The sequence below is a fragment of the Alexandromys fortis genome, unplaced genomic scaffold, assembly GCF_014885135.2.
Source record: "Alexandromys fortis isolate MF-2015 unplaced genomic scaffold, M_Fortis_MF-2015_v1.1 scaffold_41, whole genome shotgun sequence".
NCBI classification, from domain to species: Eukaryota; Metazoa; Chordata; class Mammalia; order Rodentia; family Cricetidae; genus Alexandromys; species Alexandromys fortis.
The window spans coordinates 10,653,900-10,680,121 of NW_026067923.1; the positions used below are offsets into that span (position 1 = coordinate 10,653,900).

The following is a 26,222-nucleotide window of genomic DNA, read 5'->3' on the forward strand; positions in this document are numbered from 1 at the left end:
TTAGGTTCACCAGGTATACACTCCGTGACCTTTATTTATGGCTAGAAACCAATTATGAGTGAATACATCCCATGTTCATCTTTTTGGGTCTGGGTTACCTCGCTCAGGATAGTGTTTTCTATTTCCATCCATTTGCATGCAAAATTCGAGAAGTCATTGTTTTTTACCGCAGCATAATACTCTAATGTGTATATATTCCACACTTTCTTCATCCATTCTTCCATTGAAGGGCATCTAGGTTGTTTCCAGGTTCTGGCTATTACAAATAATGCTGCTATGAACATAGTTGAACAAATGCTTTTGTCATATGATAGGGCATCTCTTGGGTATATTCCCAAGAGTGGTATTGCTGGGTCCAGGGGTAGGTTGATCCCGAATTTCCTGAGAAACCGAAACACTGATTTCCAAAGTGGTTGCACAAGATTGCATTCCCACCAGCAATGGATGAGGGTACCCCTTCCTCCACAGCCTCTCCAGCAAAGGCTATCATCGGTGCTTTTGATTTTAGCCATTCTGACAGGTGTGAGATGATATCTCAAAGTTGTTTTGATTTGCATTTCCCTGATTGCTAATGAGGTTGAGCATGACCTTAGGTGTCTTTTGGCCATTTGAACTTCTTCTTATGTAGGCGTTTAGTGCTGTGAACTTTTCTCTTAACACAGCTTTCATTGTGTCCCATAAATTTGGGTATGTTGTGTGATCATTTTCATTGAATTTTAGGAAGTCTTTAATTTATCCCTTTATTTCTTCCTTGACCTAGTGATGTTTCAAGTAAGCATTGTTTAATTTCCATGTGTTTCTGGGCTTTCTAGAATTAGTGTTGCTGTTGAATTCTAATTTTAAGCCATGGTGGTCTGATAAAATAAATGGAGTTATTCCAATTTCTTTTTGATTCTGTTGAGGTTTTGTTACATGGTTTGTGGTCAATTTTTGAGAAGGTTCCATGAGGTGCTGAGAAGAAGGTATTCAGGTCTCCTCAACATTCACGGAAATGGCCGCTTAGTTCTGCTTCTAGTCCTCAGGTTTCCTACAGACCACAAATTCAGACTCGTCCAGATTCCTCCCACCGTAAGCCAGTTCCCAATGCTTATGAAGCCCATGGCAGGCAGCCACAGCAATAGCCCCAGTTCTTTTCACCAGTTTTCTATGTTGGTTTCCTTTCTTGTTGCTGTGACAACATTTTAACAACAACAAAAAACTTAAGGAAAGATGGGTTTGTTTGAATTTGTGGCATGAGAAGCTACAGTCCATTGCGATGAGGAAAGAATGGTAGAGTGTGTGGCAGCAAATGCCTTCTCTGGGACCATTGTCTACTGGGAGACAAAGAGCAGGTCTTGCTGGCACTACTTTCCCCTCTTTATTCAGCCCAAAGGATGTGTGTTGCTGCTTTCGTACAAGCCAGATCTTCTCTCTGTGTTCAAACCTCTCCTGAAATACTCTCGAGGATATACCTGGAGAGGGGTCTTCTGGTAACTCCAAATCCAGTCAGGTTGACCATATTAATCATAACACTGTGCTAAATGAAGAAGCCAGATTCAGAAAGGCAAGTAGCATGTATTTATGTGTAGAATCAAGGGGGAAAAATCAGAGAAGGGGGACTCTATTACTTATATTGCTGTGAGAAAATACCATGAACAAGGTAACTTACAGAAGGAAGGGATTATTTGTGATTTACTCTTCCAGAATGAACAGAGTTATCACCATCATGAAGGAACGTGTGACAACAGGTAGACATGGCTGCTGGAACAGCAGCTGAGAGCCCACATCCCAAGCCACAAACAGGAATCCCAGGGCAAATTCAAAATGACGCAAGTCTTTTAAGCTTTCAAAAACAACCACCATCAACATACTTCTTGTAGCAAATCCACACCTCCTAACCTCCCAAATAGGACCACCAATTGAGGACCAAGCTTTCAGAGACTGTGGGAGACATTTATCATTGAACTAGTTCAGGACCTATTAGGAAAGAAGACAAGGAACTGACAAGAGGAGATGAGAGAAAGTCATGGAGGGATGATCATGACCAGCGTGTATCACAAACATGTATGACATGTCACAATGAAGTCCATGTTTTATACTATTACTATGTGGTCTTAATATTACTATATAACTAATATAAGTATATTGATACATAAGAGTATGTTAGGATACAATTTTAAAAATCAAACCAAGCATTCCCCAACTTATTTTTGACAATATTGCAAAGACAATTATAAGTGAGTGGATGTTGGACCTGTGGACATCAAGAGCACAAAAGAAAACTTACCTAAGTCTCAGACTTCACACAAAGAATTAACTTCAAATGGACCACAGATTCAAATGTAAATGTATAGACTTTTAGAAAGAAAAAAAAAAACAGGAGGAAAACTTTAAGATTGAAAACTAGGCAAAAAGTTCCTCCTAGACTTGACACTAAAAACACACTCCATTAAAAAGAGTAGTAATTTTCACATTATCAAACTAATCAAAATTTAAAAGCTTTGCCTTTGAAGAACCCTGTTAAGTGAACAAAAGACCACAAGCTGCAGCCTAGGAGAAAATATATGCAAATTACATATCTAAAAGTGGACTCAGATTTAAAGTATCTAAACTACACACTTGACAGTAAAAAATCAAGCGGTGCAATCAGTTCCCGGAGTCTTCTGCCCGTTTTCCTCTTTCACAACAAAAGTCCATACACAAATGGAAAACAGGTCCATGCAAAGAGAGGTATCAGGGAGTTGAAATGAAGGTGAGATCCCTCTACACACCTATCAGAATGGATACAGTTACACAGATGTACTAGACCTATGACAGATACAGATCACCAAGAGCAGGGCGGGGGGGGAGGGGGAGATGCAGGAAACTGGATCACCTGGGACCTGAAGGCAGGAAAGGAAAATGGCAGAGCCACATTTGAAAATGATTGGCAATTGATTTGAAAATTAAACATACAACCACCATAGGATCTCGTGATAACAACTTGGCACTCGTCCCAGAGAATTTAAAAGTGATGTCCACTCAAAAACCTGTGCACAAATGTTTATAGCAGATTTGCTTATAATAGCCTCACACTGGAAACAACCCAGACAACAACAGACAAATACTGAACTGGAGTGTCACGGTAGCACAAGTAACCACTCAGCAATAAAAAGGAACAAACTATTGACTCAATCGACATCCCAGTTGACTCTGGAGAGAACTGTCAGAATGAAAAAGCCCAAACAGATGTACGCTGTCTGATCTCATGTAAGGATTGTTGTTTGAATGGCAGAATCATGGAAATGCAGAACTCTTAGTGGCTGCTCAGGGTTAAGGGGTTAAATGTCAGGGGAATGAGCATGTGGCTGAAAGGACGTGGGAGATCTCTGTGCTGGTGCGAATGTTCTGTCTTAACCGTGTAGATGCAGCACAACCCGACCATGAGACTGCACTGCACAATTGTGAGCCTTGGGCACAAGAGTAAAGTGGGAAATGGTGTACAATATCTCTGGACAATTCCTTCCAGTTACATCTGGATTGGCATGTGTCTCACAGTAAAAATGTTATTACAAAATAGTAGGCTCCCCGTCCCAGATTTCCCCCCTCTTTGGAACAAGGTACAGTATCTTTCCTAGATCATAGGAAGCAGTTTTGTCCTCTCTGTATGTATAGCCCCATCAACAGACTCCAAGCTTCTCTGCCATGGAAACAGAATTCTCAATGAATGCCTCCATCTGTTCGTCTCTTCTTTGGCTAGCTTATCTGTCCCATGGCATACCCTGAGAGCCACTTCCACCTCTGCCCCCTCTCCGGTCCAGCAGATGGACCTATGGATATTTATTCTGGAAAGACAAAGCCTAGAAAACAGTTTAATGCAAACAAATAAACCATTATGTGGCTGGTAAGATAGGGCTGGGTTGCTTTGTTACTTTTTAAATTCTTTAAATGAATTCATTAGTAGACAGTTGTTAGTAAGCATTTTAAAATGCAAAATGCATTAAATATATGGGACTTAGTGTTTTACATTGATCAACACTTAATTAATTTTAACTATTTAGAGTCATCCCTTTACCATTTTAGTACTGGTACTGGGGATCAAACACAGGACTGTACACTTGCTAGGCCAACACTCGTGCACATCTCCTTTCTCATCTCAACCCTCCTCTCTGTCCCCCCTCCCTCCTTCCCTCCTCTCTCCAGTTCCTCTCTCTTCCTGTGATGTAGCCCACGCTGGCCTGTAACTTATCATCCTCCTGGCCCGCCTCGCGGGTATTGGGATCACTGTTATGCCCCAATACACCTGCCGGCTGCCTCTCTTAACTCATATACACACCATAAATCTTTATATTGTAAATAAAATAAGTGAAAAGAGGTGCACCTTATTACAAAACCTTTCTCTTGTTGCACGCTTGCTTATTCCACATGGGGAGAGCTCGGTTACTGGCATTACGTTTATGGTTTCGGGGGTCAGACAGTTGAGGAGAAAAGCGGGGGGATGATGGGGTTTCCCTATGAGTGTATTGCAGACACTGCTATTGCCAGAAAGAGAATGCTTCCGGAAGCAGTGATTTGGGTAGGGATTTGGGTAGTAAAGCTTCTCTTAACTTAGCCCTCTCAACAGACTCCAAGTTCCTCTGCCATGGAAACAGAATTTTTGAGACATGGAATGCCTCCATCTGTTCGTCTCTTCTGTGGCCAGCTTGACTGTGACTTGCCATGCCCTGAGAGCCACTTCCGATTGGAGTGGGGGCAGGAAAGAGGGGTGGTGCAGATGACAAATTTATCGCATTTTAAAATGAGAATATATACATAAAAATAAAACTGAGATAAAAGTTTAGAATGTGAAGGTTACCTTTCTGCAAAAGTGAACAGATATTACTTACATGTCAATAAATGAAATAAACCTGAGGGGAGGCAGAAGTCAAGGAACAAAGGAAATAGTAAAACAGATCCACGTGAGGCAATCAACTTAAAAATAAAAGAAAAACTTCCAAATTAAAAATAGAATCAAATACAACTTGGCAGTTCTCACAGAGCTAAACATAGAGTTACCAAGTGACCCAAAATACTAACCTGATATATATTCTCAAGGCAATTAAGAACATAGCTGTTCAAAAACTCATATGTGAATATTCATAGCAGTGTTATTCAAAATGATCAAAAGGACTCCATCAGCTGATGAACAAATCTTTTAAAATATGGTATGCACATACAATAGAATATTTTTCAGTCATGAAAATATTAAATAATAATATGACCAACTGCCATATGAAAACATTATGCCAATGAAGTAAGGCCAACACAAAAGTTCATACATTATTGTAGTGATAGTTTATTTGTATTTTAATAAATAAAGCTTGCCTGAAGATCAGAGAGTAAAATGGCTACACTGGTCAGCCTTACAGACCAAGCAGTGGTGACACACACCTTTAGTCTCAGTAGCCACACTAGTTTGCCATAGAAACTGGGTGGTAGTGGTACATGCCTTTAATCCCAGAACTAGAGAGGAATATAAGAAGGGAGGAGACAGCTTTCACACACAGTCTCATTCTGAAGATTCCTAGAAGCAGATTCACCATTTCAGACTGAGGTAGAAGAGCCAGTGGCTGGCTGTTTTGCTTTCCTGACCTTCAAGTTGAACCCCACTATCTGTCTCTGGGTTTTAGTTAATTGTGCTACACATTCTATCATTCCATTCATATGAAAATTCTATCAGATCAAGGTATTGATGATAAATGGTAGCTGGGCACTCAACTTAGACAGGACATTTATACTAAGGCTTGGGGAACATGGCAGAAGAGGGGACATGAAGCATATAAGAGCAGGAAAAGAGGGAGAGGGGCTGCAGAGTGTCATCTCCTGGGCATGGTGCAGCCATTGCAATCACAGACTCACCCACCCTGAGCCTCCCCCAAGACTGGCCCTGTCAGGCAATGGCCAGTTATGGGTGAGGAAGAACTCGTGAGCCCCAAGCTCGCCCTGATGAATTGTTGACTAGAAGGTTCTGGGGAAGGGTGAGTCATTCATTTCCTTCAGCCGTTTATCTGCTGGGGAACCTACCAGGCTCCAGCAGATAATTCCAAACCCAGAGCAACGCAAATGGCCATGACTAGGCTCAGTAGGTCACAAATGAAAAAAAATCATATGTGTACACACACACATATTAGAAACATTTGTAGTGAGGAGGAAAAAATGACTAGGTGGGAGGCTATTAGGAGGTGTGGCTTTGTTGGAGACAGTGTGCCACTGGGGGTGGATGTTGAGGTCTCAGATGCTCAGACCAGCCCAGTGTCACTCTCTCTTCCTTCTTCTCTTCCCGACAATCTGAGTGTAGAACTCTCGGCTTCCTCTCCAGTACCGTACCTGCCTGTGTGCTGCCATGCTTCTCGACATAATAACAATGGATTAAGTTCTGAAGTATAAGACAGCCCTAACTAAATGCTTTCTTTTAGGGTTGCCGTGGCCATGTGGTCTCTTCACGGCAATAGATTCCCTAAGGTGGTATTGTAAATGATCAAGAATTAGATGGTGATGATGGCTACCCAACATTATAAATATGTGAAAACCACTGAATTATACCCTTTAGATGGCTAATTCGTGTTATAGGAATTTTCTATCAATAGACGATAAAGAGTTAATATCTCTCTGGCATGGGTAAACCTGGAAAACGTGATTTTGGAGGAGAGGTGCTGGTGAGAAAGGACCACATACCACCTGCTGCCAATCTTAGGCAGGGTCTCAGATAGGGAATGTACAGAAACAGAAAGCTGGGTAGAGGCTATGCTGTGGAAGACGACAGAGTTAGGGGAAGTTCTAACTAAACAGTATTGGGGTGTTCTTGGATGATGAAGATACTATGTAGCTAGACAATGGTAATGGTTATACAACTCTGAGTCTATACACTTGAACAGATTATAAAATGTAAGGATTTTATCCCAATAACACTCTTCTTCCCATGTCAAGGGAGCTGCATTTAACTGCCCCCAGCTCTCAGAAATTGGTACCCATACTATGGCAGGAAAAGGGGTAAATAATATAATTGTATTACAATCTTATAAAAAATTGTAAAAAAAATAAAAATGAAATCACATTTTCAGGGAAATGGATAGGGTTAGAGGTCATTACGCTGAGCAAAATAAGCCAGATTCAAAAAGATAAATGCCACACATTTCCCCTCTTCTGAAGACCCGGTTTCCTTTTCTGTCTGTGTGTGTGTGTTAGTGTGTGAGGGGAGGTGCAGATCATGAAGCTGTAAAGGGGCAGAAGAGGGCAACAGAAATGTTAGCATGGCAGAGGTAATAAACAAAATACATGTGGCATGAAAGAGAAGGGGGCAATGGGTGGGTAAGAGGGAGGGAGGGAGGGAAGGAGGGAGGGAGGGGATAAGAAGATGGAGGGGGGGAAGAGGGAGGGAGGGAGGGAGGGAGGGAGGGAGGGAGGGAGGGAGGGAGGGAGGGAGGGAGAAGACCAGAAGGAAAGGGAAGGCATGCCAGAGGGGAATCTGGGTAGGGAAGCAATGGTGTATGGAAATGCTACACTGAACCCAATACTTTGTATGCTAACTTTTAAAACTAATTTTTGGAATCTATAACAAAAGTAAAATCTTTAAGAAGAAAACTTGTGTGAATAAAACGTGCGCAAAGCTAAGGTGTAAGACAGCAGTGGAGAGGAATACTAAACCCAGAGGAAATGGCTGCCGGGTCCATCCCAGTGGGCCAAGATTGCATAATGGAAAATGGTTCATCATACGAAGGTGACCTGTGCTTTAGCAGCTCCCCGGCTTTGTTCACGGCCGTTCTAAGTGATGACAATAATTCGATTTGTTTGTGGCTTGCTCCTTAGTACATTAGTTTCCCACAGCCTCACAACCTCCTTTTTCACCCAGTCTTTTTAGATTACCATTTCCCTGGTGCATCTGTTTCTCCCGTGATGTACAGTTTATAGTGTGACAGACACAGCAGGGGCAGTCGGACTTATTTACTAAGCTTCCACTTAGTTAAATCCATTGTGTCCATTCTCCTCCACTATCTAATAGCTGAGAATCCTCCGGCCATTGATTGTTTCTAAAGCATCCTAACCATTACCAGACAGCCCAGAGCAAAGAGTGGGCAGCACAGACGAAGCAGGTCAAAGCAGCCTCAGGAATCAGAAGGATTTTGTTCTGTGACTCTCAGAATTTTTGCCAAAATATTAAAACTTCGCTCTCAGTAATAAATAATTTAGAAGCCATAGAAACAAAAAGCTATTTATTATTTCTTTATTATGTTATGAGAAATGCTAAGAATTGTTTATTTTAAAAATACCTAATTCTGAGCTGGGCGGTGGTGGCACGCGCCTTTAATCCCAGCACTCGGGAGGCAGAGGCAGGCAGATCTCTGTGAGTTCGAGGCCAGCCTGGACTACAAGAGCTAGTTCCAGGACAGGAACCAAAAGCTACGGAGAAGCCCTGTCTCGAAAAACAAAAACAAAAAAACAAAACAAAAAAAAAAAAACTAATTCTGGGTAGTTTGGACTGTGCTTGCCTTTCCTCTGTATATCTTGCAGTTTGGCATAAGCATCTTCTAAAGGATTTCCCCTCGCTAACTTCCACTGTCTTCCTTTAGCTGGATCCACTTCCAATATTTGTCCTTTGCACTTTTAGTATGGTGAGACACTTCTGACAACTCCCTTAGTGTGGCATATGTCACCTGCACTTCGGGGCGTCTCTGTTCCGACCACTCCTTTAGTATGGCATATTGTCACCCTCCCTTCCAGGGCGTCTCTGTGTTTTCAGCTGCGACCATTTTCTCCACGCGGGCTGGCAAACATGTCTGGCTGCCTCTCTGGGGGTGTGACTAGGCTGTGTAAACATTCTTAGCTGTGTGTTCTAAACGCCATTCAGCCTTGAGTCAAGTTGTACTTCCAGCATTATTGCTTCTCATTCTTTGCCAAACTTTTCATCTGAGTGGGCAGTTCTCTCTCTCTCTCTCTCTCTCTCTCTCTCTCTCTCTCTCTCTCTCTCTCTTTCTCTCTCTCTCTCTCTCTCTCCTCCCCCCCCATCCATTTTTATAGACACCGTATAGGTTTATCACCATTAAACAAGGGGCAGTAAACAGCTGCACTGTTCTCTGTCTATGTGTGAGCTGCATAGGAGACGCACAGTGACCGATCACCCACCAGCAAACTTTAAGAACAGTAGCAAAGCTGACCACAGATTTGAAGTCCACCCATTATTGGTGTAGCACTTTAGCAACGGAAGATGTAGCCATGCTAAGTGAACATTACAGGTAAGGACTGGTGTTATCTAACCAAACTCCAGTAACTAAAATGTGTGTCTACGTTGTATGCAGAAGACACGCCCATCCATACCTGTTCTTTTCTTTATGCACTGAGCCTTGGAAAGCCAGACATGGTCCTGGCTTACTATGATTAAACACAGCTAACCATTGCTGTTACCTTATCTTGGTACAAAACTTATAGGACTAGGAAGTGAATTAACTTAGAAAAAAGTAAACAAGCATCTAATATATATTTTTTCCTGGTGATGTAAAACATTTCAAATATTTAGCTTTATTTAAAAATGCAGGCTGTTTCTCGGTCTTCGCTTGTCTAGGTAGTGTTAAATCTAAATTGAGAACAAAACCTAGGCACTAGGAGATAGCTCAGATGGTCAAGTGCTTTCCTTACAAGGACTAGGACCCAAGTCGGTCCCCAGAACTTAGGTTTAAAAAGAGCTAACTATATGGCTCACGCTGACAGAGGACCCTTGAGGACTGCCAGCCTAGCCCAATTGGCAAGCCATAGGACCCAGTGAGATTCTTTCTCAAACACAAGGTGGAGAGCTCCCGAGGAAGGTTACCTGAGTTTGTTCCCTGGATGCCACATGCCCATGTACCTGCACACACATGAATGAACACACAAACGCGGAGGACAGATAACTAGGAATTACAGGATTAGCATATGATCTTCATTTCTTCGTCTCTCATTCACCAGGTTTGTTGTTTATTTAGTTGGCCATTTTGTGTTGGACAGGCATCTTAGACTGGTGTCAGGACTTTCTTGACTAAGCACTCTCTTGTTTCTCACAAAGTCCCTCTGGCTCTCATCACTTCTTCCACTCTTGAGTTTGTCATACCAGGTTTTTTTCGCTAAGCTGCCCCCACTTTAGTGTTGAAGCCTGGTTCCTTTCTACATCATTTTACGCCACTGCAGTTGGAGTAAGGATGCTTCTCGTGACTGATGGTGGTTGTGCCCCTTCCTTTGGCTCAGTTATTATCTTCTCAGCCCCCCTGGTGCGCCCTTCATTGAATGTGTGATTATTTTTTGTACAACTGAATCTACTAGAAAAAAATAGTAATAGAAGAAATCTCAAAAGCTACTTTTTCTAAAGAAGCGATAACCCGGTCTTCAAAGAGATGACCCTTTCTTCCAGGTTGTCATGGAGCTTGAAGCAACGCCTAACCAGCTCCAAAAATAGTAAACAGAAGGCAGACTTCAGCATACTTTTGTCCTTCTACAAAAAGAACTTAGTGATGTAAATTTTTACCTTTTATTTTAAATACGCATTTTTGTGTGAATTTTGATTTGTGGTATGTATATATTTCAGGAACAAAACAAAACAAAGCAGTCTTGGTAGGCAGTATCAATTCTCTTTCTTAACTAGCATCTGATGTGATCAAATACTATTTGTGTCTTCTATTAGCCTGCCTAATATAACATTCAAAACTTTCTTTGACATCTTTTCATTTAACATCAGAAATCTGTTTTATTGAAGCCTTTCCCAGATCTAGTGGAGCCAGGGGAGTGCAGTTCCAAGAATCTGCCACACTGAGGCAGGTGGTGGATGTTTCTGTGACTGGCTTCCAATTCCTCATAAGCGACAATAATAATAATACTCGGGAGATGAAACGCATCAAGTCCAGATGCTATTGGGTACTGGGCACCTCCTTCTCTGTATATACGGTGGTGTGCGTTAGTTTCTAAAAAGAGGTCTGCATGTTCAAATAAAAGCACGCACTTCCGTTCTTTCGGTTGTGAGTTAAATAACAGAAAGTAGACACATGCTCATGTCTCTGTAGAAACCTAAACTACAGAAAAGGAAACGATCTGCATCCTTACTGCTTGAAGCAGTCAAGCAAGACTGGTCATCCCACTCCTTGGTCATCCCACTCCTCCGTCATCCCACTCCTCAGCTGTCCCACTCAGCACACCTCGGTTATCCGGCTCGGCACACCTTGGTCATTCCACTCGGTCTTGCCACTCAGCACCCCTCAGTCCTCACATCGGGATCATTCTTGCTTTGTCTGACCAGATGGAGAAGAATGCAATTCTTAAAGAGTTATAAAAATCACAAATATAGCACACGCATTACAACAATACCCTAATTGTTGTGCGGCAGAACACATGCTGGCAAGTCTTCCAGATTAAACCCATTCCTAAATAGACCACTTGAGAACAGCATCCTTGATTAATATTCAGGAATGAAGATCTTTAAAATCAATGGCCTCATAATACATAAAACCAAAGTGACAGGAAAGAAAAACCCATAAAGCCAAAACATAAAAATTAGTTTTTTCATAACTTTCCATGATTAAGGCAGCTTATAGTTGTATAGCAAAAATATGAGATGGGTGACATGAACAATATCATAAACATATTCTAATACACAGGACCCTACATTCAATACTTAGAGGCTGCCTATTGTTTTCAAGGTCAAATGGAGCATTCACAAAACCTGACCAAGACCAAGACTACTTTCTTGATCATCGTGATACAGTTCTCTATAAAGCAATTGTTAGAAACTTTCTTCTTTAAAATCTTTTTAAAAGCTCAAGTTTTAAAATAACAAAACATGTATTATAAATTGTGACTCATGCTTTAAATAAAGCATGAAAAATTCTGGAACTGAATATTAAAGTTACTGCATATAAAAACAAACAGAAGGAACCGGAAAGATGGCGCCATGGGTCAGAGCACTTGCTGCTCTTGCACAGAAACTGTGTTTGACCCCAGCACCCACATCGGGTGGCTCACAATGCCTTTAATTCTAGTTCCCAGGAATCCAATGCCCTCTGGTCTCCATAGGCACCTGCACACCTGTGGCACATATAAGTTCATCAAGCAGACATGCAAAAAGGATAAACCTTTTTTGAAACATATAGAATACAACTGTGTCAGTGTGAGAGGCAGTTAAAATTCTAAGCAAATGTGTTAATAGAATGAAACCTTGAAGTTAGTGGGGCAAACTTCAGCTCAAGAAAATATCAAAGGAAGAGAAGGGGTAAGGAAATGAGGGAGCCGATGACAGCGTCAAAGAAGGTAGACAAGCATTGGTCCTGTTGGGTCTTCTTTCCTATGTAATTCATCTCTCCTCTAGGCACAGGTAAGTGAACAGCTGATCGCGCAAATACATCTTTAAAATACTCCCCAAACCACAAGAGAGTCATACAACCCCGGGTCTAAAACCAAACAAGAACAAGGTTTATCTCAGGAATACAAGGACAATAAAAATGTTGAGCGAAGAGCATTGCAACAACAGAATTCATGTTCACACATTTATAAAAATCACTTGTTCAGATCCAACATCTGTTAACGACAATAAAAAAATTATAAAACAGGATGGTTATTTAAAAAAAAAAACAAACCATGATTAGCCCTGTTTTCCGAATTAACATGAAGAAAGAAGGATCCGAAAGAGTCAAGATATGGGACTAGTGGAATGTCTGGGCTTGTGAAGTGATTCTTTTATGCACTGACCTGTCTTGTCAGCTCAAAACTTTTAAAATTACCTGGGGCTTGATCACCATAACCCATGTAAAAAAAATTTAGTTAAATAAATAAGAAACACAAGAAGCTAGGAAGCTAGATGTTGTGTACACATTTGTGATCTCAGTGCCCAAAAGGTAGAAACAGTCAGAGAATTAGCGCTTGCTCATCCAGCTACTCCATGTGGCCAGTTCCAGGACAGTGAGAAATCCTGTCTCAAAAACCAAGGTAAACAGCACCTGAGAAGTGACAGCTGAGGTTGACCTCTGGCCTTCACATATATATATATGCACACATACATGAAAGCACCCCACACACACACACACACAATGAGACTCTGAGCAAAATTTAATTTTAATGAAAAAATAAATACGCACACATATATAGAAGAAATATGTAAGAACATTTGCCGCAGTTTAAAATGAAACATCACGCACAATCTAAATGTCCCTCAACAAAATAAGGCATGTTATACATGATCTATACTAGAACAAAATTTAAGAGCTATAATAAATAAACTCTCAACTTATTAAATGGCAACATATACTGGGGGAAAATAAGGTTATATAATATCACAATAATATTTGCATAACATTTTAGAGCATACACACAGTAGATATATTACACATCAAAAGATTATAGAGCATGATAAAATAGGATTTGCTCCCAGCATGCAAGGCAAGATTTAAAAAATACAAATCAATCAATGGACTACTTCACACTGACAAACTGAAAGATAATAATGACGTGATTGTCTCAATTGACAGAAGACATTTGAGAAAGTTCATCATCCTTGATTTTAAGAATAGTTTGGGTGTAGATGGAAAGTTCCACAACATAATAAAGGTATTTTATAGAAAGCTTGGTATTATAATATCATAATCAACAGGAAATGCCTGGAAGATTTTACACTAAGGTCTAGCACAACATAGGATGCCTATTCTGACCACTTCTATTCAATGTCTTATTGAAAGTACCAGAAAAGTAAGCAGATATGGAAAATAAATAAAGGTCAAAGTAAATCTAAATTAAAAGGGCCAAGTAAAACCAGGAACACCAATAGCCTCTTCAATAACTGACGCCAGAGATAACTGATGCCAGGGTTTTTACTTGTAAATGACTGAAATTGGACCATTGTGTCCTGTATAAGAATCAACTTAATGGCCAAAAGACCTAAACCTAAAATCAGAAACCACAAAACTCCCAGAAGAGAATATAAAGGAGAAACTGCTTGCTATAACCTTGAAGTTATAGATATCACATCAAAAGCCCAGGTAACAAAATAACTAGTACTGTATCAAAATGGAAAGCTTCTATGGCAAAGGAACCAATCTACTACATAAAACGTTGCACAGTGGGCAGGGAAAGGGCATTTGTGAATGATAAGTGGTCAACAGCTAAAATATTTATAAGGAGCTTTATGGGCTAAGAATGTGCAGATCAAGTTGGTAAAGAGCTTGACTAGCATATACAGGCCTTGGTTTAATCCACAGGACCAAATAAGCAAGGTGTGGCATTGCATGCCAGCAATCCTGACATGCAGGAGGCAGAGGCAATAGGACCAGAAGATCAAGGTCATGCTTGGCTGTGTGGAGCTTTTAAGGCCAGTTTTGCAGAGCCATTTGAGGAGGTGTGGTGGTCCTGGAGGAACTATATTACTGGTGAGGGCTTAGATGTTTCAAGAGCCCCAAGCCCTTCCCAGAAGACTCTGTGTTATGTTTGTAGTTCAAGTTATGAGCTCTCAGCTTCAACTCCAGCAACCATGTCTGCTGCTTGCAGCCATATTTTCTCTGCCATGCAGACTCTGATCCCTCTGGAACCATAAGCCAATTAAACTTTTCCTTCTATAGTTGCCTTGGTCATTGTGTTTTATTACATCAATAGAAAAGTAATCAGTACAACTTGTTAAAGAAGATCAACTTTCCAGTATTTGTACAGTAAAGATATTAGTTAATAGAAATTTTGCTTATTTGTGGACGTTCTGTTGAAGCTGGTCAACAACTTACTGTTGGGCCTTTAAAAAGAGAACAATATGGCTTAAGTTTTGTTTTATTTTATTTGTTTATGGGACACAGTCTGTAGCCCTAGCTAGCCTGAAACTTACTATATAGATAAGTTCTATTCACCTACCTCCACCCTCTAAGTGATAGGTTTAAAGACATGTGCCTGAAGGCCAATCTGTGGGGCATTTTCTTGATTAATGATTGATGCAGACAGGCCCAGCCCACTGTGGGTGGTGCCACAGGAGAGCTGGTAATCTTGGGCTAGACAAGGAAGCAAGCTAAGCAGGCCGTGAAGAGTAAATTCGTAAGCTACATTCCATGCCTCTGCTTTAGTTCCTGCCTCCGAGTTCATGCCTGAGTTCCTAGCCTGACTCAGCTTTGATGGTGGACTATGGCACGGAAGTGAATAAACCCTTTCCTCCACAAGTGGCTTTCGGTCAGGCTCTCTGTCACATCAATGGAGATCAAGCTAGAAGCAGGAGAATGCTCACTAATATCATAGCGTGCAAATCTCATCTCGAATAAGCCCTAGAGACCAGCTGTGGCAAACAAAACCTACAGTTACCAGTGCTGCATCCTATCCTTTAACCTTTACTAAAAGGCCATGTCTTAAGTCTTCCTACCTCACAAGACATAATAAAGAAGGCAAGCGGAAGCTTTTTGAGGCCATGGATATGTTTATGGCATGGATTATGGTAATAGTTTCACAAGGGTATACTTATTTCTAAATTTGGCAAACTGTATGCATTAAATATGTACAGCTTTTGTATGTCAATCACATTTAATAATGTGGAACTATTTTTAAGAGATACTTTGAATTGTACTTTGAGTATGGTAAAAGAAAAATTCAGATAGCCTAAATGGATTTTAAATGAAAAGACTCCTTCCCACACACTATTTCCTGGGCCAACTCCCCAGAGACAACCATTGTTAGAAATTTCCTGTTTCTCCCAGATATCCCACATAGGGACAAGCAATTTTATTCCATATAAATAGATTTTTAAATGTCTGTTTTCTCTACCTAACTTAGTGTACACTATGGGGTTCTGTTTGACTCCAAAACTGTAATGCGAAATCCTCAGATGTGGCATCAAATTTAAGTAAAATCCAATCATAACAATATCTCATTTGAAGGGCATCTAGGTTGTTTCCAGGTTCTGGCTATTACAAACAATGCTGCTATGAACATAGTAGAGCATATACTTTTGTTGTATAATAAGGCCTCTCTTGGGTATATTCCCAAGAGTGGTATTGCTGGGTCCATGGGTAGGTTGATCCAGAATTTCCTGAGAAACCTCCACACTGCTTTCCAGAGTGGTTGCACAAGTTTGCATTCCCACCAGCAATGCATGAGTGTACCCCTTTCTCCACAACCTCTCCAGCAAAGGCTATCATTGCTGTTTTTGATTTTAGCCATTCTGACAGGTGTAAGATGGTATCTTAAAGTTGTCTTGATTTGCATTTCCCTGATCGCTAAGGAAGTTGAGCATGACCTTAGGTGTCCTTTGGCCATTTGAACTTCTTCTGTTGAGAGATTTCTGTTCAGCTCACCAAGGCCAGCTGGCCTGGGTCTGAAAAAGCCTGGGTTAAAACCGGTCTCGCTGAACATAGCGGACAATGAGGACTACTGAGACCCCAAGAACAATGGCAATGGGTTTTTGATACTACTGCACCTATTGGTTTTGTGGGAGCCTAGGCAGTTTGGATGCTCACCTTACTAGACCTGGATGGAGGTGGGTGGTCCTTGGACTTCCCACAGGGCAGGGAACCCTGATTGCTCTTTGGGCTGACAACGGAGGGGGACTTGATTGGGGAAGGGGGAGGGAAAGGGGAGGCGGCAGTGGGGAAGAGACAGAAATCTTTAATTAATTAATAAAGAAATAAATAAAAAAATCTCAGTCAGACAAGTACTTGCCCTGTAAGCACAGGACCTGAATTCAGTCCTCAGAACCTAATTTTAAATTTGCTGGGTGTAATCCCAGGAAGTGGAGGCAGGTGGATCACTGTACCTTACTAGCCAGCCAACCTACCCTACTTGGTAAATTCATGGTAGTGAGACCATGCCTTTATGTCTTTTTTTAGTTTTTTTGGTTTTTCAAGACAAAGTTTCTCTGTGTAGTTTTAGGACCTCTCTGGGAACTCTCTCTATAGACCAGTCTAGCCTCAACCTCACAGAGATCTGCCTGCCTCTGCCTTCCAAATTCTGGGATTAAAAGGAGTGCACCATGTCTTAAAATAAATGAGGTAGACAACACCTGAGGAATGACACCCTTCATTGTCCTCTGACCTGTACCCATGTACACACGCCTCTTTACAGACATGAGCATACACACACAGAACAAGACCCCAAAGGGGCTGTCATAAGGTGACAAAGGTGTGTCAGCCACTAAACTTTTCAAGAGTAGTCAGGAGAGAATAGTCTCTATATGATAACTATGAAGGCTTGAGGCTGTCACCTTACAAGCATGTGACATGTAAATCATGTGTGGTATGATGTGTCAGGGAAGGGAATTATAGAATTCAAAGTTAACTAATATGTGTATTCACATATATACATATATTCACATATACATTTATATTCCACATATTAATAATTACATCTAGGGTTCAGATCAGAGGAAAACTACTTGTCTAGGTTTAATTTCCAGCATACACATGCATGCACAAAATCTCTATAATTCTTACCTTTTTTCATTAGCCCAAAAATTTAGGCAGAGCTGAAACACTCTAAGAATTTGTTCACCTATTTATGGGCTCTGCTGGTAAACAATCAAGATTAATCCACCACCTGGGGCCATGTTGCTGTCTGAGGACCGTGCTGTCTCGGGAGCCAGACGAATCTGAGTGAGCTACACTACACCCGGAGCAATGGTGTCATCCAGGCCAGGGCTGCTGCCTGTCGTCCTACCACAACCAGGGTCTGTGTTGATGTCCGTGGCTCCTATACATTGAAAGCCTTGACGATCCCAGGGGTCTGGTCCACCACCTACAACCATGTCAGTGTCTGGGGGTCATGCTGTTGTGAAGGTCATGCCAATCTGAGTGGCTTGCATTGTCACCTGGGGTCATGGTGACATCTGGGCCCCGGGATGCTACCAAAGACCCTGTCTGGGTCCTTGGTCCTACTACAGCCAGAGTTTGTGTTGATAGCCACAGCCCATGGTAACACCAAAGGTCACATGGATGCCCAGGGTCTAGGTTGCAACCTTTGGCCATGTTGGTGTCTAAAGGACATGTCACCACTGGGGTTATGTTGATTTGAGTGCCCTGCACTGCCACACGGGACCATGGTGTCATCTGGGCCCCGGTTGCTGCCTGTAGTCATGTCTTGGTCTGTGGCCCAGCAGCAGCCAGGATCTGGGTTGATGTCCATGGCTCCTACCCCATCTATGACCTGCTGGAATATGAAGAGACTAGTCCTGCAGAGTGATAATGGCAGGATCTCCATGACTCAGGACAACAGCAGCATAACCAAGAGGAGTTTGGGTGAGGGTCCAGTGATGATGGTATGCAGGGGCCGTGAGTGAGACCAATGACTCATGATAATGAACATTTTGTGGGAGGGGCTGATTGGACAGAAGGATACCCTGTGTGACACACTGCAGCACCTGATACCACTAGGAGAAATGAAGAGGGGTTGGAGGAGGGGGGGGCTTTTTTGATTTTTTTTTTAAATTGATTTTGGGGGACTGAGGGGTAAGGGAAGATTGAGAGGTGAGTGGGATTGGAGTTCATGATGTGAAATTCCCCAAGAATCAATAAAGAATTGTGTTATTTAAAAAAAAAAAAAATAAGAGTACCATTGTCAGCTCTGAAGCAAGTCTCCTGGCTGGTGGCCCTGGGGCCAATGTGTAATTATTTGAGATCTGGCTTAAGTTCTCTAAGGTTCATTTTAGTTTTCACTTAGAAGCTTTGTGTTAATACAAAGACCATTCACTGAAAAATTTGCCCAGGATTTCTGTAATAAAATAGAAGAATTTGCAACAACAACAAAAAGTTATTATTGTTGGTAATAAAATACCAATATCAGTATTATTACCAGTAATATTGGTAACCAAGAGTCTTTTTTATTGTTTTTATTGAGCTATACATTTTTCTCCATCCCACTCCCTTCCTCCCCCTCCCCTTCTGCCCCTTCCTGTGACCCACGCTCCCAGTTTACTCAGGAGATCATGTCTTTTTCTCCTTCCTATGTAGATCCATGTATATCCCTCTTAGGATCCTCTTTGTTGTCTAGGTTATCTGGGGTTACAAACTGTAAGCTGGTTTTTCTTTACTTTATGTCTAAAAGCCACTTATGAGTGAGTACATATGATATTTGTCTTTCTTTGTCTGGGTTACCTCACTCAATATGGCTTTTTCTAGATCCATCCATTTGCCTGCAAATTTCAAGAGTCTTGTTCAGAGAAAATAACAGAGCACAGTTCCCTTCGCTTGTTACTTTTCAGTCCAGCGTTGTGGTCCTTCTCTGAACAGAGAGGGTTTCTCCTACTGGTTTTTCTCTTAAACTCATTTTGGGAATCCAGCAATCAGGGAAGTGTCTCCTTTGTCTTTCAGGCCCTTCTGACCTACAAGACTGACCCAGCCATGAGAAAAATGTTGAATCATCTCTACTTCTATATCATGCCTGTGTTTAATGTCGATGGATACCATTTCAGCTGGACGCACGTAAGTTGCTTTGCTGATACAATTGAATAGGAGACTGAATAGGCCATAAAACAGTAGTGAACCGGGAAAGGAGTTTGCTGATCTGTTCTCTAATGGGTTCAAGAGACATCAGAGGCTTCGTCCTCAGTCATTTTCATAATTTGCTTTTGCATACGATTTCGTAGAAATAAAGATTTCTCTTTCCAAATACATCATTAAAAATCACTAGCATTGCCTAACCTATTCAGTTTGCCTATAAAGATAAGACAAAGGGGATAGAGGAGAAAATGACTAAAATACATTGTATCAAACGGTCTAAGAAAAAAAGCCAAAAATACAGGAGACACTAAGATGGTGGCAGAAAGCAGAGCATGGGGACTGGGTAGGGCTAATCCTTGCCTCCGTCTTCTCCTAGTTGATCTGTGCTGGTCTAGGAACTCATCCCAAAGTGGTGTGGTGTCTTTACCCACTGGGCAACTAAAATATATATGAATGTCCTTTTGTGCTGACTAGGTTTAACTCTCCACACCATCTAGAATCACAACTTAATGCAATCTAGAATTGCCTGCGATCTGATCAGGCTGCCTGTGGGCACATCTGTGGGGGATTGCCTGAGCTGTTAATTCATTTAGGAAGAACTAGCTCCGTGTGGGCAGCACCATCTCATGGACCCAGCTCTGGACTGTGTAAGAGAAGAGAAAGCTAAGAGACTAGCTGCTCCAATTCCTGTCTTGACCCCCCAGCAAAATGACAGGGTGCAGCCTGGAAGTGTAATCCAAACAAACCCTTTCTCCTCCAACTTTCCTTTTGTCGGGATAGTTTTATCACAGCAACAGAAATGAAGCTAAAACACCTTTTAAGTACCGTGTTCACTGCCTGATGTTTTAATCCTGTCTAGGATCGATTCTGGAGAAAGACGAGGTCCAGAAACTCTAGGTTTCGCTGCCGCGGAGTTGATGCCAATCGCAACTGGAAAGTGAAATGGTGTGGTAAGTGTGAAGCGTCTGGGTTTCGGAACCTTGGTGTGCCAAGTGTGAAGCGTCTGGGTTTCAGGACCTTGGTGTGGCAAGTGTGAAGCATCTGGGTTTCAGAACCTTGGCGTGGTTAGTGTGAAGCGTCTGGGTTTTAGAACCTTAGTGTGCCAAATGTGAATTGTCTGGGTTTCAGAACCTTGGTGTGCCAAGTGTGAAGCGTCTGGGTTTCGGAACCTTGGTGTGCCAAATGTGAAGCGTCTGGGTTTCGGAACCTTGGTGTGCCAAATGTGAAGCGTCTGGGTTTCGGAACCTTGGTGTGCCAAATGTGAAGCGTCTGGGTTTCAAAACCTTGGTGTGCCAAGTGTGAAGCATCTGGGTTTCGGAACCTTGGTGTGGCTAGTGTGAAGTATCTGTGTTTCAGAAACTTTGTATGGCTGGTGTGAAGCGTCTGGGTTTCAGAACCTTGGTGTGGTGAGTGTGAAGTAACCTAGGACAGCATGGGGACCACTCTACACAATGATGCGCCGGCAGGACTCCACCAGGAGCCTGATGCATGTATGTGTGTGGAATCCTCACCTAGACATAGATTGAGGCTGGAGCTATGGCTCAGATGGGGAAGCTCTGGGTTGGATTTTAATCACCACAAGTAAATAAATAAATAAGTGGGAAAATACATGGGTAAGAACACTTTAGCTAGGCTGGGCGGTGGTGGCGCATGCCTTTAATCCCAGCACTTGGGAGGCAGAGGCAGGAGGATCTCTGTGAGTTCGAGGCCAGCCTGGTCTACAAAGGGAGTTCCAGGATAGGCTCCAAAGCTACAGAGAAACCCTGTCTCAAAAAACAAACAAACAAAAAAAAAAAACACTTTAGCTATAATTTTCAAAAGAAAGTCTTAAAAATGCTTTTTAATATGTAAAAAAAATCAAAGTTTTAAATGTGTCAAACTAATCCTGAAATTTTTGCCTTGTTCAACCCTAATACAACGGGAGGTGCTTAGTTTTACTGCAATTTGATATGTCATATTTTATTGCTATCCATGGGAGGCTTGCCCTTTTCTGAATAGAAAAGGAGGAGGAATGGATGGCGCTGGAGGAGGAGTGGAGGGAAGGTGCGGCGGAGGGAAAGGAAGGAGAGGAGGGAAGGAAAACTGCAGTCAGGATATAAAATAAATAAACAATGTTAAAAATTTAAACACAGATAAAAGCAGAAAACTGAGAAATAGTTGCTATTCATACCTAAACTAGCAACTCAAGGTTTGCTGTGTGACTTGGTCGAGTGTCTCCATCCATACATGCCACCAGGGAAACACTGAGCCAGACCTCACGTCTGCAGTGATCAAGGACATCCTGTCTACCATCCTGCCACTCAGTCCTTTACTAGACCCTCACATGGAGAAGAGATTTCCCTGCATCCCACACGGTTGTTCTTCACACAGGGGGAGAATGCCGTTTTGTGAAAGGCAGACTTTGCAGAATGAAGCGGTAGGCAGGGATGCTGCAGGAATAAGAAAATCCGTCAGATGGTGTACTCGAACAGAAACAGGATGGCAGAGGTGCCGCACAGAGCTGCCCACTTGCAGAATCCATAGTTAAGTCCTTCAAAGTATAGAGAATAGAAATCAATTCATTCTGTCATGTTTGGGGGACTGTTTTAAAAGCCACTACCCCAACCCACCAGTATCAGACAGAATAACTGGGCATGGGCTCAGCCTTCTGCCACCTGCCCTTCCAAGTGAAAGCTTTCAATTAACCAGAACTGTGAATAAGGACATAGAATTGCTGACAAAAAAAAAAATGACTTCAAATTGTGACAGGTGTGGTTTGATTCTGATCAGTGATTTGGATGACTCTTTAATCTGTAAAACTGTAACTCCACTTCATGTGGATACATGAAGTGTAAAGAATCTTACATGGGTGGAGTGTCCAATTCACTTCCAATCCTGAACACCACTGACCTTCCTTCCTATATCTAAAACAGAGTTAGCCCCTGAGCCTTAAGTCAACTGATGAAATGTGTCCTTTCTTCGTGTGATGTAAGCAATCTTGAAAGTGCTCACGTTTTTGGAGAAGAGAATGCATTGTGTGGATACCCTGTGGTATCATAGGTGAAGAGAATGCATTGTGTGAATACCCTGTGGTATCATAGGTGAAGAGAATGCATTGTGTGAATACCCTGTGGTATTATAGATGAAGAGAATGCATTGTGTGAATACCCTGTTATTATAGGTGAAGACAGTGCAGTGTGTGAGTACCATGTGGTAATATATGTGGCTTTTAGGGTCTGCAGATTGTTTTCTCCAGACTAGGCTAAGTCGGTGTGTTCGGGGTAGCTCTCTCTGGACATTTGTACCACCCCTCCCTAGCTTAACCTCCATGGGCTTTTCAAAGATGATTACAATGTCATGAGGATGGAACGCTCGGGAATGATATTAGTCCCCTTATAAAAAGAGGCCAAAGGAATTTGATCTCCCTTTTCCATGGAAAGATACAACTATAAGACTACCACTGTGAGAAAATTGATCCTCACCAGATACTGAAGTATCTAATACCTTGAACTTAAACCCTCCATCCTCTAGAACTTGGAGCCACAAATTTCTATTTATAAATCACCTAATTTGGTGCATTTGGCTCTAGCAATCAGAATATGCTTAGATAGTCCCTCAGTCCTCCAGCTTAGCAAGCGAGCAGTGTGTGTGTGTGTGTGTGTGTGTGTGTGTGTGTGTGTGTACCATATATGCATATGTGTGTAAGAGGACACACTCCTATATGGACACTGAGGTCACAAGCAGACATTAGATGTCCTCCTCAGCAACTCTCCCAGAACACAGGGATCATGGTTTCTTGGCCAGGTTAGAAGTTATCAAGCCCCAGCAATCCTCCTATCTCTACTCTTTCCTGGGCTTGTTGGGTGAGTATTGAAATATCAATTCCAGTCCTCGTGATTGCTCAGCAAGGGCTCTTGGCTTCTGAGATATTTCTCCAGTCTGTGATATTTTTTAAATTCCCCTTTCCATTTTCTCTGCTGGAGGCATTCACAGCCTCAACACGCAGGAATGCCCCCACTAGATCGTAAGTGTCGGTACCCATATATACATCCCACATGTATGCCGCAGTAGAGTACACAGGAGGAAAATGAGCTGGGTAACCCTAGCAGGCAGGCGGCTCTGCCTATGTAACATTAGAATGTGGATTATATTCCGTTACAGTGAAAGGAGAGCTGTGCTCTTTGTTCTTTCTGAGCCCAGCATGTCTCCCTCGTGCTTATTCCTTCTTGGTTTCTGCCTTTCCACTGTCGTCTCTACTAGAAGTCTTTTGATTCGCCCCAATTTTTTTTTTAACCACTGATTTTTTTTTCTATGATTCAGCACTCGGGACATAGGAAGGATTGTATCAAACCTCACTTGCAAACTAGACTAGACTAGATAATGCGCAAAAGCCGGCAGCCAGGCTAGGACCATCTATCGGCCCTTGGGTCTCTGCAGAGAATCCAGGTGGTCTAAAGATAGATGTGCACACTGCCTCCCTCCCGGCCGCAGGTCTATGCCACGATAGCTCTGGGCTTAATTAATGAGACAGGGAACCGTGCTGAGGGAAGGACTGTAAGTATAACGAAGTCAGTATGAGTTCCCTGAATAAACTCCAAATGAACATCCATAGCACAAACACCCAGGACCGCTGAAACCGCTGCAGAGTCAATATCAAGCTGAAGATACAACTGTTTCTTTCTCCCTAAGCCAGTGAGTCTCGGGTGTAAAGAGGACATAAAACTGCCTCGTACTGTGAAATCCCCGCAGACTCCCGTAGGGTACTGGATGTGGGTTACAGCAGAGGAGTGGCGAAAACAGCTCAGTAAGAACATGCAGAAGCAGGCACGCCTTCCTGATGTTTCGCAGTTCCTGGGGGACCTCGGGCACTGAAATGGTTACTTCTCTGAACGACCAGCAGAGGGAGCCGTGAGAGGCGTGCCGCAATCCAGGAGGACACACATTCGTTTTGTTCATTCATCTGCCAGCGTTCATTGAGCACGTTGCTCTCGGATAATCACTGTGCTTTTTTAGTTCCCGCTGTGCACTCTCTTTGGAGTGTGTCATGAGCACTGGTCTTCCCAAATTGGAACAAATCCAGAAGAAAGTCATAAACTTTAATTACTATTTAGAAAAGCCTACAGAATAAGAGAATATGATCACAAATCATATTTCTAACAAGAAATTTGTATGTACTATAGGGACTCATATCTGTAATATAGGAATTTGTGTCCGTAATATAGAAGACTCATACCTATAATATAAAGACATGTCTATATTATACAAGGACTTGTATCTACAATATAGACTTGTATCTATAGGACAGAGACTAATATTTATAATATAGGACTTATATCTATAATGCAGGAGTTTGTATATAAAATATAGGATTTATACCTGTAATATAGGTCTCCTGTCTATAATATAGGAACTTATATAGATAATGCAGAGATTTATATCTCTAAGGACCAACATCTATAATACAGGAAGTTGGGTCTATAACATGACAGCTCAATTTTAAAAAAACACACAAATGGTTTAAACAGATAGCTATTATTAAAAGGAGTTATTAATGGAAATAAGCACATGATGATGTCCTCAAAAACATAATCAAAGCCACACCAGGGTACCACTTCACATACAGACAGACAGATAATAAGTGTTGGTGAGGGTAAGAAAAACTGAAACATTCAAACTTGCGGGTGTGGTGTGAAACGCATTCATTTTGGAAACAGTTTAGTATCCCAACAAAAATTTAATATCAAACTACCATATGACATGGCAATTCTGCCCCTAGATGTTTATCCAAGAGAAATGAAAATGGCAGAATATCAGTCACACAATAACTTGGGAGTTGTTGTCCATAGCAGCCGTGTTGATAGTAAGAAAAAAAGAGATGGCAAAAACTTAGTCTATCAACTGTTCAATAAGTAAACAAAATACTTCCATGGAGGAAGGGAACATTATTTTCTGTCGGGATTCCTAAGTCCATAGCTGGGAGAGACTTCTGTAACAAAAGACAGATTAATAAGGTTAACACGAGATGCCCATTGCCCAGGATAAACCCCAAGCAAATAATAAATAATTGAAGCAGCCCACTCGGCAGCATTGACCAAGAACAGGACTATAGAGATGTGCTAACACAAATGGAACTAGAGATCAGTGTGTGTTAAAGAAACTCTGAAAGATGAACAGATTTCCAGTCTTTTGGAGATCAAATTTAAAATTAGCTTTCAGCAGGGAAGTAGCAAGACAAAGGAGAGAAAGCATCCTTGGGCTTGGGAGTGGGAAAAGGCTGGGGCACTAGCAGTGGGCAGGTCAGGGTAGTAAGTTGGTAATTTAAGTCCCTCTGGCTGGACTCCCAAGATAAGGACCTACAGGAATCTCCAGTGATGTTTCTGTCGTTTCTGGGGGAGAATGAGGGGTAATCTTTCTGATGCATGTCTTGCTATTAGGCAAACAGGAAGGAGGGGGAAATTTCTGCCTCCTCTCTTTAAGTATCTTTACTCAGCAATTGTTCAGATTCAAAGGAGGCATATTCCGGTCTCCTTTGCCGTGGTAAACTTTCTGTGGGGGGCGGCAATATAAAGAAATGAGGTACTAGCATATGCTTCAGTATAGATGAGCCTTGAAAACATGGTGCTAAGTGAGATAAACAGGTCACCGGAGACTAACTACCATAGCATTTATGTGAAGTATTCAGAATAGGCAGACCTATAGTGACAGAATAGGTAAGCGATCACCAAAAGCTGGTATGAAGAGAAACGGGAGAATGATTCCCACTGGGTAAATGGCTTTATTTTTGAGGTGATGGAAATATTATGAAATCCAATAGAGGTGGTGATTATGGGTGTAGTAAAGACCACTGAA

At 41.9% G+C, this 26,222-nt stretch overlaps 1 protein-coding gene across 1 annotated transcript in view; it reads left to right on the forward strand.

The window, feature by feature from the left end:
* Positions 1-26,222, forward strand: part of Cpa6 (carboxypeptidase A6) — a 297,700-nt gene that overhangs the window by 221,822 nt on the left and 49,656 nt on the right. Inside the window, exons 7-8 of the mRNA XM_050142133.1 lie at positions 19,266-19,376; positions 20,254-20,344. Coding sequence (XP_049998090.1) covers positions 19,266-19,376; positions 20,254-20,344 — 202 coding nt within the window. The remainder of the gene's footprint in view (positions 1-19,265; positions 19,377-20,253; positions 20,345-26,222) is intronic.